Source organism: Cynocephalus volans, chromosome 1 (assembly GCF_027409185.1).
Source record: "Cynocephalus volans isolate mCynVol1 chromosome 1, mCynVol1.pri, whole genome shotgun sequence".
NCBI classification, from domain to species: Eukaryota; Metazoa; Chordata; class Mammalia; order Dermoptera; family Cynocephalidae; genus Cynocephalus; species Cynocephalus volans.
Window position 1 is genome coordinate 213,253,375 of NC_084460.1, and position 13,837 is coordinate 213,267,211.

Here is a 13,837-nt window from a genome sequence, read left to right on the forward strand (position 1 = left end):
ACAGAGCAAAGTGATTTTTCTTTAATGTAAAATTATATCATATCACTTTCCTACTCAAAATTTTCCAATGGTTTCCCATTAAACTTTAGAAAAATATCCAACCTCCTTTCAGGCCTTCAAAGTTCTCCATGACTAACTTCTGCCTCTGCCTGTTTCACAGCGTAGTCGATCATCACTCCCCCTCCCCCACTTCCCTTAGTGCATTATTTGAGCAGGCCAACCCCTTCTCAGGACCTTTGCACTTACTGCCATCTTCCAGGTCTTCACATGGTTGACTCCATAACATGATTCAGAAATGTTCATATGTCTTGGCTTCTCCTAAGGTAGTTCTTTTACACTCCAGTAACTCTGTATCATTACTGGTCTCTGTATTGTCATAGTTCCTGAAACTATCTAAAATTACATTATTTATTTTTGCACTCTTCCACTAAAAAGTAAACTGTGCATGAGTTGACATTTATATGCTGTATTAGTTAGGGTTCTCCAAGAGAGCCAGAACCAATAGGATATGTATATAAATACATAATAAGGGATTTATTAGGGGAATTGGTTCGAGCAGTTGTGAAGGCTGAGGAGTCCCATGCTAGGTCATCTGCAAATGATGCCAGTCGCATGGCTCAGTCCAAGTATGGAAGCCTCTGAAATGGGGAAGCCAGTGGTGTGATTCTCAGTCCAAAACCAAAGGCCTGAGAGCCAGGGGTGCTGCTGGTGTAAGTCCTGGAACCCCAAGACTGAAGAGTCTTGATTTTGGATGTCCACAGACAGGAGAAAAGAGTATATCCCAGCTCCAGCAGATGAGAAGGAGATTCACCCTTGCCTCAATTTTTATTCTCTCCAGGGAATTGGATGGTGCCCATCCATACCAAGGGTGAATCCTTCCCACTTAGTCCACTCAGGCTCATATGCTAATCTCTTCTGGAAACATTCTCACAGACACACCTGAAAAGCTTTACCAGGTTTCTAGGTATTCCTTAATCTAATCAAGCTGAAATTAACCATCACTTGAACTATCTTATACACTGCTATTCCACAAGTGCTGGAAGCCACACAGTAGGTGCTCAATAAGCATTTGTTGAAAGAATAAGTACATGGGGAAATGTACAAATGAAGTCAGAGAAATTTTAATATGTAAATCAAGCTAGCCTGAGAAAAAATTTTTTTCCCTCTAATACTATTGTTCAATTTTATAAAAACAAAACTTAGAGGAAATAGAAATATAAAACAAACAAACAAACTTGGGTGAAGTTTAAAAATCTGTGAATAAATCTCCATTGTCATTTACCCTCTTCAGAAAGATTGTTTTCTTTTTTAAAAAGTGTGAAATGTTAAGTGATGGTTAAACAGAGTAGAGTGTGGTTTCAGAAAACAATACAGGGTCCTGTTTGTTCTAAGATGGTACAAATGGTGTTGAAAAAGAAGAAATGTCTTATCATTATCAACAGCATGTGGATGAATCTATATATACCTCTGGTATTCATATGGCAAAAATACTACCATTTGCATTAAAGTCTCTATGTTAGTCCATTTCTGTTGTTTTTAACAGAATACCTGAAACTAGGTAATTTATAAAGAAATAAAATTTATTTCTTAACAGTTTGGGGACTGGGAAGTCCAAGATCCAGATAATACTTCTGTTGAGGGCCTTCATCTTGGAGGTGATTATCTATAGAAATGCAGGTTAACACATAGTGAGAATCTTATGAGCAAGAGAGAGCTAACCTTCTCTTGCCCTCCTTAAAAAAGCCATCAGAAACACCCATTACTCCAAGAATGGATCAATTCATTCACAAGGGCACAGTCCTCACAACCTAATCACCTCTTAAAGGCCCCACCTTTCAAATACCATAATTGGATTTCTCACTCTCCTAGCACTGTTAAAATGGGGGTCAAGCCTCAGTGAGTTTTGGGAGGACATTTAGTCCACAGCAGTGACCTTTTTTATCAGTATCATTTTATTCACCATAAAGAATTTTGATAAGGGCTGAACCCGTGGCTGGTAGCGCCAAGGCCGCAGGTTCGGATCCTATATAGGGATGGCCGGTGCGCTCACTGGCTGAGCGTTGTGCGGGCGACACCAAGCCAAGGGTTACGATCCCCTTACCGGTCACAAAAAAAAAAAAAAAAAAGAATTTTGATAAGGTTTCGTATGTCTATAGTTTTAAAACTATGATCCAAGAACCAATGGGGGTTAGGATAGTAGAGGTGGGATAGGGAGAATGATAGGCTAGATGGGGCACTGTTCTACACTTTCACAAAAGCATCTTTACTGTCGTCTCCTAGTGAGCTATCTGGAGAAAAGCTGATGATACTGTATACGTTCTGAAGCCACAAATGTGGTCCATTTTTCTATATTACAAGTATGGAAAAAGCTAACATTTATTGAGAACTTCATCTCTCTTGAGCACTATTACCTAATTTAGTTTTTTCAACAGCCCTAATTTACTATTGTTTTCTTCATTTTATGTATTAGAAAAACTCAGGCATGGGGTCTAATGATGGTTGGTTAATTATATTCTTTCTTTTTTTAAAAAAATTAATTGTATTATTTCTGAGGTTCAGAAAACGGCAATTGTTAGTTAAAACAAAAGGTGTTTTACCTAAAAGACTAATTTTCTGCAGAAAAATGATGATGGCCAGATTACGTTTTATTTTGTTTCGTGTTTAGGAAACAGCTTGTAATGGATCCTTTACCTCTTGAGCTGCCAATGGACGCAGTGCAACGCATCGCGGCTGCACTGAGATGTCACCCAACCGATGAGAGGGTCGCTCTTCACCTAGATGAGGAAGATAAGCTGAAGCACTTCAGGGAGTATTTTTATATCCCCAAAATGCAGGATCTACCTCCAGGTAAGAATAGTGGGAAGGTCTTCTGTTTGCTTGTTTTTAATCAATTGATTAATTTATTTACTTTTGCTACTACATGTATTTACCATAAATCTTAGAACATCATTGTTCCATTACATAATAGTGCTATTGCAACTGTGTCTGAAAAACAGCAAGTCCCTGGTGCTATTAAATCAACCTGTCAGCCTACTTTAGCTTCAGATTCTTTATGTTTCCTTTTCTCCTCTGAATAAAATACTTACAGGGTGCTTATGCTGTCATCTCCTTCTCCGAACAATAAGGTGACTGATTGAAAATTATAGGCGGATGCATTTACTTGTTCTCTAAGCTCTTAGAGTTCAAAGCAATTCCCTTTCAATACCATATTAGAATATCTCTTATTTTGTGACACCTCGTTTATAATAGCATGATGTTTGTCTTAAAGGGAATGTTATTTTGTGACCTGTGTGTATTAGGAGGGGCACTATGTGAATAGCCATCTTTGTATGCTGTGAGTAAAGAAGAGATGTGTAACAGTTACCAAAAACAAAAACAAAAAACAAAAAACCCAACCAAAAAAGAAAAAAACAATGCCTAAGAAATACATACTGCATTTTTACTAATACAGTAAGCTGACTAGGAAAGTTTTGATTTTTGTTTTTCAACGTAGGTAGCAGAGGTATAAACATAAGAAATAATATGTCATAGTTAGCTTTACTCCATTTTATATCAATGAAAAATGCTATCAGGTTGAATAGGATTAGTCCACCAAAATAGGTTTTATATGCTTTATAATAGTCTGATTTTCATTTTTCTTCCAATTAAATGAGGTGGGTGCAATTTTGGGTACTGAGAATCCAAAACATCAGCTAATGCAATTTTAAGATAAGATTGGGTTATATAACTTTCTCAATTGGCTTAAATATAATGTAGCATATGTAGACACGTTTTCCTGAAATAATGCACCAAAAAAGTCTATTCCTCTCTGACTATTTACCCAACACCCTGTTGAATTCTGGAAGGATGAAAGAAGAGAAAGCCCTGTATCCAATTTAAAGTTGCTTAATATCAACTAAGGAAGACATTGATATAAATGACAGCTATGAAAGATAAAATGGGGCTGTAAGTGAAGTAATCTGAGACCACAGAAGAGAAATCTTTCTGATCACTCTAGAATCTAGAATTAAAAGGACATTTTGATTTGAAGCTTAAGGGATTAAAAATTGTGAGGAAATCAAATTTAGGAAGGGAATTCCCTGGGGGTTGGGAGAGAAAAGGCCCAGTGATATAGGCATCATACAATGTGAATGGCCTCAGAAATAGCCAGGACTCACCTGAGACAAGTCAGTTCTGGATGATGGTGACCTGCCCTGATGTGCTCTCTGGCCCACAAGATTCTTGTACAGAATCAGAATGCAGTTTAAAAATAGTACATCACTGTTAATTAGGGAAATGCAATTAAAACCGCAATGAGTTATCACCTCATACCCATTTTGATCACTTCTATGAAAAATAACAAGTGTTGGCTAAGATGTGAGGGAGTGGAACTCTTCTGTCCTATTGGTGGGAATGTGAAATGGTGTAGCCATTATGGAAAACAGTATGGCAGTTCCTCAAAAAATTAAAAATAAAATTACCATATGATCCAGCAATTCTACCTCTGGGTATATGTGTTAGTCCATTTTCTGTTGCTTATAACAATACCTGAAACTGGGTAATTTATACGGTAATGATACTTATTTCTTACTATGTTGGAGGCTGGGAAGTGCACGCTCTAGAGTGTTCATCGGGTGATGGTCTTCTCCTTGCTGGGGACTCTGTACAGAGTTCTATGATGACACAGGCAAACACATGGCAAGAATGGGAGGAGTTCTTTTTTGTGCTCTCCTTATAAAGCCACCACTCCACATCCATGAAAAAACACTAAACCGTTAACTTATATATTCGAGAATGGGTTAATCCATTCATGAGGAAAGAGTCATTACAATCCAAGCACCTCTCAAGGGCCCCAACTCACATTTCATATACCATAATCGGATTTCCCACTCTCTTAACACTGTTATAATGGGGATCAAGTTTCCAACACATGAACTTTGGGGGGACACATTTAAGCCCATAGCAGTACATATTGAAAAGAATTGAAAGCAGGATCCCCAAAAGATATTTGCATACCCATGTTCAAGGCAACATTATTCACACTAGCGAAAAGGTGGAAGCAACTCAAATGTACACTGATGGATGAGTGCATAAGCAAAATGTGGTAAATATGTACAATGAAGTATTTATTCAGGCTTGAAAAGGGAGGAAATTCTGACACATGCTACAGCATGGATGAACCTTGGGGACATTATGCTAAAATAAATCAGCCAGTCACAAAATGACAAATACTGTGTGATTTCACTCATATGAGGTGTTAGAATAGTCAAATTCACAGAACCAAAAAGAATGGTGGTTGTCAGGGGCTCCCCAGGAAACAGGGAATTGTTGTTTAGTGGGTATTGAGTTTCAGTTTTGCAGGATTGAAGTGTTCTTGAGATTGGTTGCACAACAATGTGAATGTACTTTTTCTGTCTTTTTTTATCAAAGCATGATTGATTGTACATATTTTGGTTGTACAATGTTAATACCATCACGTGCGTACAACATGAGTTGCTCAAATCAATATTATCAGCATGTTCATTGTTATAAATCATAATTATTCTGTATGCCCCCTACCCACTCTCACTTCACCCCCACCCCTGACCCCCTCTCACCTCTAGTAACCATAGATTTGTTCTCTCCTTCTGAAAGATCAGTGTATTATTGTGGTACTTCCCTTCCCTTCCCTCCCCTCCCCTCCCTCCCTCCCTTCTTAGAACCCACTTATGAGTGAGGACATGTGGTTCTTCTCTTTCTGCCTCTAGCTTATTTCACTTAACATAATTTTCTCCAACCTCATCCATGTTGCTGCAAATGGCAGAATTTTATTGTTTTTTATGGGTGAGTAGTATTCCATTGTGTATATATACCACAGTTTCCTTATCTGTTGATAGACATTTAGGTTGGTTCTATATTTTGGCTATTGTAAATAGAGCTGTGATGAACATGGGAGTGCAGGTATCCCTTTGACATGATGTTTTGCATTCTGTTGGGTATATACCCAGAAGTGGTATTGCTGGATCATATGGTATTTCTATCTGCAGATGTTTCAGAAAACTCCATAGTATTTTCCATAATGGTTGTACTATTTTACAGTCTCACCAACAGTGTAGGAGAGTTCCCCTTTTTTCACATCCTCACCAACATTTGTTATTCTCAGACTTTTTAATAATGGCCAGTCTAATTGGGGTGAGATGATATTTCAATGTGGTTTTGATTTGCATTTCCCTGATGATTAGTGAGGTTGAGCATTTTTTCATGTGCCTGTTGGCCATTTGTATGTTTTCCTTTGAAAAATGTCTATTCAGCTCCTTTGCCCACTTTTTAAATTGGATTATTTGATTTTTTACTGTCAAGTTGTCTGAGTTCCTTATATATTCTGGATATTAATCCCTCGTCAGATGTTTAATCTGCAAATATTTTCTCCCATTCTGTAGGTTGTCTTTCCATTCTATTGATTGTTTCCTTTGCTGTGCAGAAGCCTTTTAGTTTGATATAATCCCATTTGTTTCTTTTTTCTTTTTCTTTTTTTTTTTTTTTCCGTGACCGGCACTCAGCCAGTGAGTGCACCGGTCAGTCCTATATAGGATCCGAACCCACAGCGGGAGCGTCGCCGCGCTGCCAGCGCAGCACTCTACCAAGTGCGCCACGGGCTCGGCCCTATTTTTTCTTTTGTTGCTATGCTTTTGGTGTCTTATTAATAAAGTCTTTGACCAGTCTTACTTTCTGAAGTGTTTCCCCAATGTTTTCTTTTAGTAACTTTATGGTTTCAGGTCTTATACTTAAGTATTTAATCCATTTTGAGTTGATTTTGGCATTTGGTGAGAGTTACAGATCTAGTTTTATTCTGCATATAGGTGTTCAATTTTCCCGGCACCATTTAAAGAAGCAGTCTTTCCCCCAATGTATGTTCTTGCTGCCTTTGTCAAATATCAGTTGGCTGTAAGTATGTGGGTTGATTTCTGGGTTTTCTATTCTGTTCCATTGGTCCAAGTGTCTTTTTTTATGCCTGTACCATGCTTTTTGGGTTATAATAGCTTTTTAGTATAATCTGAAGTCATGTAATGTTATGCCTCTGGCTTTAATTTCTTTGCTCAGGATTGCTTTCACTATTCATGGTCTTTTGTTGTTCCATATGAATGTTAGGATTGTTTTATCTATTTCTGTGAAGAATGTCATTGATATTTTGGTGGGGATTGCATTGAATCTGCAGGTAGCTTTGAGTAGTATGGACATTTTCATGATGTTAATTCTTCCAATCCAAGAGCATGGAATGTCTTTCACCTTTTTACATGCTCTTTAATTTCTTTCAGTAGTGTTTTATAGTTCTCATCATAGAGATCTTTCACCTCCTTGATTAAACTGTGTCCCGCGCAACCGTCTCGCCAGCAAGAACGACGCGGCACACACAGGATCCTTCTGCAGTAAAGCTTTAATGCGTCTTGAGAGGCAGAGCACAAGCTTATCGGGGCGGAGACCCCAAGTACAGAAACCCGTTCCCTTTTATAGAAAACTGTCCCTCGCCTAGGACGTGTCCCTTTCTGACTGGCGGTCGTGCATCAGCCCAGATGACGCCACGGGAGAGGCAGAGACTGGAGGTCGGGGAATTTCCCAGCACATGCGCTCTAGACTTGTTTTTGCCGATTGTCAGTGTCGGCCGGCGCCATCTTGTAATGGCGATTACGGTGTAACGTGGGCAGCTCCCCACAAAACTGATTCCTAAGTATTTTATTTTTTTGGCGACAATTGTAAATGGACTTGCTTTCTTGATTTCATTTTCTGCTAGTTTATTATAGGAGATTAAAATGCTACTGATTTTTGGATACTGATTTTGTGTCCTGAAACATTGCTGAAATTATTAATCAGCTCTAAGAGTTTTTTGGTTGATTCTTTAGGTTTTTCTGTATACAGGATCATGTCATCTACAAACAGGGACTGTTTGACTTCATCCTTGCCAATCTGGATGCCCTTTATTTCTTTCTCTTGCCTGATTGCTATGGTTAGTACCTCTAGTACTATATTAAATAGGGGTGGCGAGAGTGGGCATCCTTTTCTTGTTTGTGTTCATTCAAGATGATATTGACAGGGGGTTTGTTATATATGACTTTTTTTGTGTTGAGATACTTTCCTTCTATACCTTATTTGCTGAGGGTCTTTATCAGGAAGGGATGTTGAATTTTGTCAAATGCTTTTTCTGCATCTCTTGGGATAATCACATGTTTTTTGTCCTTGAATTTGTTGATGTGGTATATCACATTTATTGACTTTCATATGTTGAAACAGCCTTGCATGCCTAGGATGAATTCCACTTGATCATGGTGTATAATTTTTTTAATGTGTTACTGTATTCTCATGGCTAATATTTTGTTGAGGATTTTTGCATCTCTGTTCATCAAGTATATTGGCTTCTAGTTTTCATTTTTTTGTTGTATCTTTGCCTGGTTTTGGTATCAGGGTGATGCTGGCCTCATAAAATTAGTGTGAGAGAGTGTAATCTGTTCCAATTTTGTGGAATAGTTTGAAGAGAATTGATATTAATTCCTCTTTAAAGGTTTGATAGAATTCAGCAGTAAAGCCATCTAGTCCTGAGCTTTTCTTTGTTGGGAGACTGCTGATATTTGCCTCGATGTCATTGCTTCCTATTGGTCTGTTCAGGTTTTCTATTTTTTCTTGGTTCAGTCTTGGTAGTTTGTTTGTGTCCAGAAATTTATCCATTTCCTCCATATATTCATATTTGCTGTATACAGTTGTTTATATGAGTCTTTAATAATTCTTTGTATTTCAGTGGTATTGGTTGTAATTTCTCCTTTTTCATTTTTGATTTTTTTATTTGGGTCTTCTCTCTTACCTTTTTTGTTAATCTAGCTAATGGTTTGTCTATTTTATCTTCTCAAAAAACCAACTTTTTGTTTCATTGATATTTTGTATCATTTTTCGGGTCTGTTTCATTTAGTTCTGCTCTGATCTTAATTGTTTCTTCCATCTACTACTTTTAGGATTGAATTGTTCTTGTTTTTTTAGTTCCATGAGGTGTGGCAGTAGGTTATTTATTTGAAGTCTTTCTATTCTTATGAAGTAAGCATGTTTTGCCTTAAGCTTCCCTTTTTTCACTGCTTGTGTAGTATCTCATAGGTTTTTGGTATGATGTGCCTTTACTTTTGCTAGTTTCAAGGAACTTTTTAATTTCCTGTTTAATTTCTTCTTGGACCCATAGGGCATTCAAGAGACTGCTGTTTAGTTTCTACGTATTTGTAGAGTTTCCTGAGTTTTTCTTATTATTGATTTCTAGTTTTAATCTGTTGTGGTCTGAAAAGATACTTAAAATGATTTCTGTTTTTTTTTTTTTGTTTGTTTGTTTTTTAATTTCTTGAGACTTTATTTGTGACCTAACATATGGCCTATCCTGGAGAATGGTCCATGTACTGATGAGAAGAATGTATACTTCGTAGTTGCTAGATGAAATGTTCTATAGATATCTGCCAGGTCCAATTGGTCTAAGGTGTAGTTTAAATCCTGTGTTTCTCTATTGATTTGCTGTCTAGATGACCTGTCCAGTGCTGAGAGAGAGGTGTTCAGGTCATCCACTATTATCATTTTGGGATCTATCCCTTTCTTTAATGTAATAGTATTTGCTTTATATATCTGGGTGCTCTGGTGTTGGGTTCATACATATTTATGATTGTTATGTCTTCTTGCCGGATAGATCTCTTATCATTATATAGTGGCCTTTGTCTTCTTTTATGGTTTTTGGTTTAAAGTCTATTTTATCCAACATAACAATAACCACTCCTGTTCATTTTTTTGTTTCCATTTCCATGGTATACCTTTTTCCATCCTTTCACTTTTAGTCTGTGTGTGTCTTCACAGGTGAGGTGAGTCTCTTGAAGACAGCATATAGTTGGGTCTAGTTTTTTAATCCAGTCAGTCAGTCCTTGTCTTTTGAATGGGGAGTTTAATTCATTAACATTTAGGGTTGTTATTGACAGGTATTGTTTTACTGCTGGCATTTTATTGCTTTTTGATTAGATGCTTTAAACATCTTCTGTTCCTTTCTTCATCCTTTATTATTTGCCTTCAATGTTGGTTGGTTTTTGGAGGTGGTATGATTTAGTTTCTTTCTCTTTCTCATGTGAATTTTTGTTTTAACAGTGGTTTTGTTCTTTCTTGTGTATTCATGGTAGTGATTATTGTTCTTCAGATTGCAGATGCAGGACTCCCTTGGGAATTTCTTACAGGGCTGGTCATGTAGTGGTGAACTCCTGCAGTTCTTGTTTGTCTGGCAAATACATGATTTCTCCCTCATTTCTGATGGATAACCTTGCAGGGCAAAGAATTTGTGGCTGGCAATTTTTTTCTTTTATTATTTTGAATATATCATCCCATTTTCTTCTGGCTTATAGAGTTTCAGTTGAGAAGTCTGCTATTAATCTGATGGGGGCTCCCTTATAGGTGACTTGATGCTCTTTCTGTAGAAATCTCTCTGTTTTTGAGCTTTACTGTTGGACGATAATGTGTCTTGGAGAGGATTTTTTTGGATTGAATCTGTTTGGGGATCTTTGAGCCTCCTGGATCTGAAGGTCCTTATCTCTCCCTATATCTGAGAAGTTTTCTGCTATTATCTCATTAAACATGTTTTTAGTATCTTTTCCTTTTTTTTCCCCTTCTGGAGCACCCTTGATTCAGATGTTTGTGAGCTACAGGTTGTCTGCTAGCTCTCTCAGATTTCTTCACTTTTTTAATTCTTTTTTTTTTTTTTTTTGTCTTCCTGGGTTTCTTTCAAAGGGCCATCTTCAAGATCAAAAATTTTTTCTTCTGCTTGTTCCAGCCCACTGGTTAAGCTCTTGGTTGTTTTTGTTTGTTTGTTTGTTTGTTTGTTTTCATTTGGTTGAATGAATCCTTCAGCTCCATGAGCTCTGCTACATTCTTTTTTAGGATATTAATCTCTTCCTCCTGCAGATCCTGTATACTTTTTCTAATTCCATTGTGTCATCTAATTGAGTCTTCTTGTATCTCATTTAGTTTCCTTAAGATTGTTGCTCAAAATTCCTTTTCAGTCATTTCAAGGACTTCCTGTTCTATAGGTTCTGGTACTTGAGAATTGTTATATTCCTTTGGTGGTGTCACATTTTCTATTTGTTTGTATTTCTAGTATTTCTATATTGGTGTCTAGTCGCATAGTAGAACAGTTGCTTATTCTAATACTCTGGAGTAGCTTTGAGGAGAGGGAGTTCCTCATGTGGATGTGTTTTCTAATGACCGTCGAATGGGGTGTTTTAGTATTGGTGCCAGATGGATGAAGTAGTGTAGTCTCCATGTAGATTCTTTGGCCGAATTCAGTGTTGGAATTGCATGTGAATGCCTCTTTGGCCTAGGTCCTGGGGCACTTAGTAATTCCTTGCTGGGTATGCTTATTTCCCAGGATGTGGGGAAGCTCTCAAATTCTTGGGGGAAGAGCCTTGTAGCCCTTTCACTCTTTGGCTATAGTGGGTGATCTTGGGCAGGCCTGTGGCATCCTGGTCAGCTCCCCCTGACTGTGATGCATGCAGTGGTGTATACTGGTGTTCCTGATTTGAATGGGTGACCCTGGGTGGATTTTCTCTTTCTTCTTTCCCACAAGCAGGTTTTCTTTCTGGACCTTGCTTCCCCTTGTTGGGGGATGGGTTGTTGCTGATAGGGAATTTTCTTCCTTGCTGTATCCTTGAGTGTCCTGAGTTTCTGTACTCTTGGTGGGGTTCCACATGTGGCTCTCCCAAGATGAAGGTAGTCTGGTGGGCTGCATGGGTACCTTCCATTCCAGTTGTGCTACCACATAAAGCAGTGTAATTCTCCCTGTTGGCTGGGCCACTGGGTCACGGGTCTGCTCTCACTCATCTCTTTCCCTGGGCTCCACTGGTGACTCTTCATCTATTTATGCTGCTGAATAGTCAGTAGGCTGCTTATGAGGCAACAGTGGCTGATGGTTTCTGTGGCAGTGGAAGGGAGTGTTGGTGCAGGTGAGGCAGGAGGTTGCACTGGTGCCATTAGTCATGGCTGCTGGCTGTTGGGGTGGGGCCACTTGCCAGGGGGCCAGTGAGGCAGTGGGTGGCACTGATGAATGCATTCAATATTACTGAACTGTACACTTAAAAATGGCTGAAATGGTAAATTTATTTTAAGTGTATTCTAGCATATTTTTAATATTTATCAAAAAGAAAAAATCTTTTCATTTAAAAAAAGCATTGTACATATAATCATTTCGATTATACTTGAGTTGACTTTAGTATTCTGATTCTAGGTATAACTTTTTTTATTAGTTATCCAATAGAAAGTAATGCTTAGGAATTACACTTTGGATAAGTCATTGCTGATTCTTAAAGAGAAGTAAAGAGAGAGAAGATGAATTGATTTAATAAAGAATTTAAATAATTTATTTCTAAAAAATATAGTTTTGAATGATGAGAAAATTTACTTCATTAACCCCAATAGTTCTTCTAAATCAATAATTGTCAATATGTGGTCCCCTGAGCAGCATTATGAGCATCACCAGGAAACTTACCAGAAATGCAGATTCTTGTGCCCTATCCCAGAATTACTGAATCAAAGACTCTTAGGGTAAGGCCCAGCCATCTTTTCTAGATCAGTGAGGATAGTGTCATAGGGAGTTCAATCAATTAATCCCCATTCTCACTATTCCCACTCTAGTTGCTTCTTACTCTCTACGGGTTTATCCATTCAACTATACATATTAGTCATTTATTCTGTTTGAGACACTTTCCTCAGAACAACTCAGTGAGATAAAGGACAAGGTTGTCACATACTTGAACTTATATGAGGAGACAGGTAATAAATAACTTTACAAACAGCTTTATATACAGTAGCCCCCCTTATCCATGGGGCATATATTTCAAGACCCCCAGTGGATACCTGAAACCACAGATTGCACCTAACCTTATATATACTGTTTTTTGCTATCCATAGATACCTATGATAAAGTTTACTTTATAAATTAGGAATAGTAAGAGATTAACAAAATTAGGTACTAATAAAATACAATTACCACAATATACTGTAGTAAGTTATGTGAACATGGTCTCTCTCTCTCTCTCAAATGTCTCAAAATGTCTTATTATACTGTGTCCACTTATTTTCAGGCTGAGCTAGACTTTGGTACCAGAACCACAGAAAGTGAGATAGCAGAAAAGGGGGCGACTACCGCACGCTTTACTACCAGGTAGTGCTCAAAGTGTTATGAAGACTGAGAGGATGAGGGTGTTGTTTTCCCAGGGTGGTGTGGGAAGGAAACATTGATATCTGGGTAGAGATAAAAATGAAGTGAGGAAATGAGCCTCGTGGGTATTTAGGTGAAGCTGGGCCTGGAGGCTGTTCACGTTTGTACCGCACAAAGGCATCAAACTCAGGAGCAAACGATATTGAAATTTTCTCCTTTTTCTTTTTTGACAAGATATGAATTCATAGAAAAGTCAGTATTTTCTATCTTATTAAAACCTTCCAAGAGCATCTGAGAATGATACAGCATTTCAGATTAGGAGACTGGCATAACACCAAGAACAAATGAACAAATGTTCTGTAGCAACTCTGAACACTGAAAAACTAGGAACATAAACAAGTGTTGAAAAAATAAAAGGATCATGACTCCCAATATTGGACTTTTTTTTAATCTTAAGGAAAGGTAATGAGCACAACCTGTGGTTTTCTGATATTTGGCCATTAAATGTAGTGTTTGCTCGGGATTTCTAATAGAAACTTTATCAAAATAAGTTTTCTTCTATTCTTATATGTTGTCTGAGGTGTTATTAGGAGAAAGGATCAAAGACATTTTTATTCAACTGGTGATGTACTTAATGTTCAATATTGTTCTGAAGATCGTAGACAAAAA

General features: G+C 37.7%; 1 protein-coding gene across 1 annotated transcript in view; it reads left to right on the forward strand.

Annotated features, from left to right (window-relative positions):
* The first annotated feature begins 2,678 nt into the window (after positions 1-2,678).
* The window catches only part of KYNU (kynureninase), a 79,022-nt gene continuing 67,863 nt past the window's right edge, over positions 2,679-13,837 (forward strand). The window contains exon 1 of the mRNA XM_063113309.1: positions 2,679-2,847. Coding sequence (XP_062969379.1) covers positions 2,679-2,847 — 169 coding nt within the window. The remainder of the gene's footprint in view (positions 2,848-13,837) is intronic.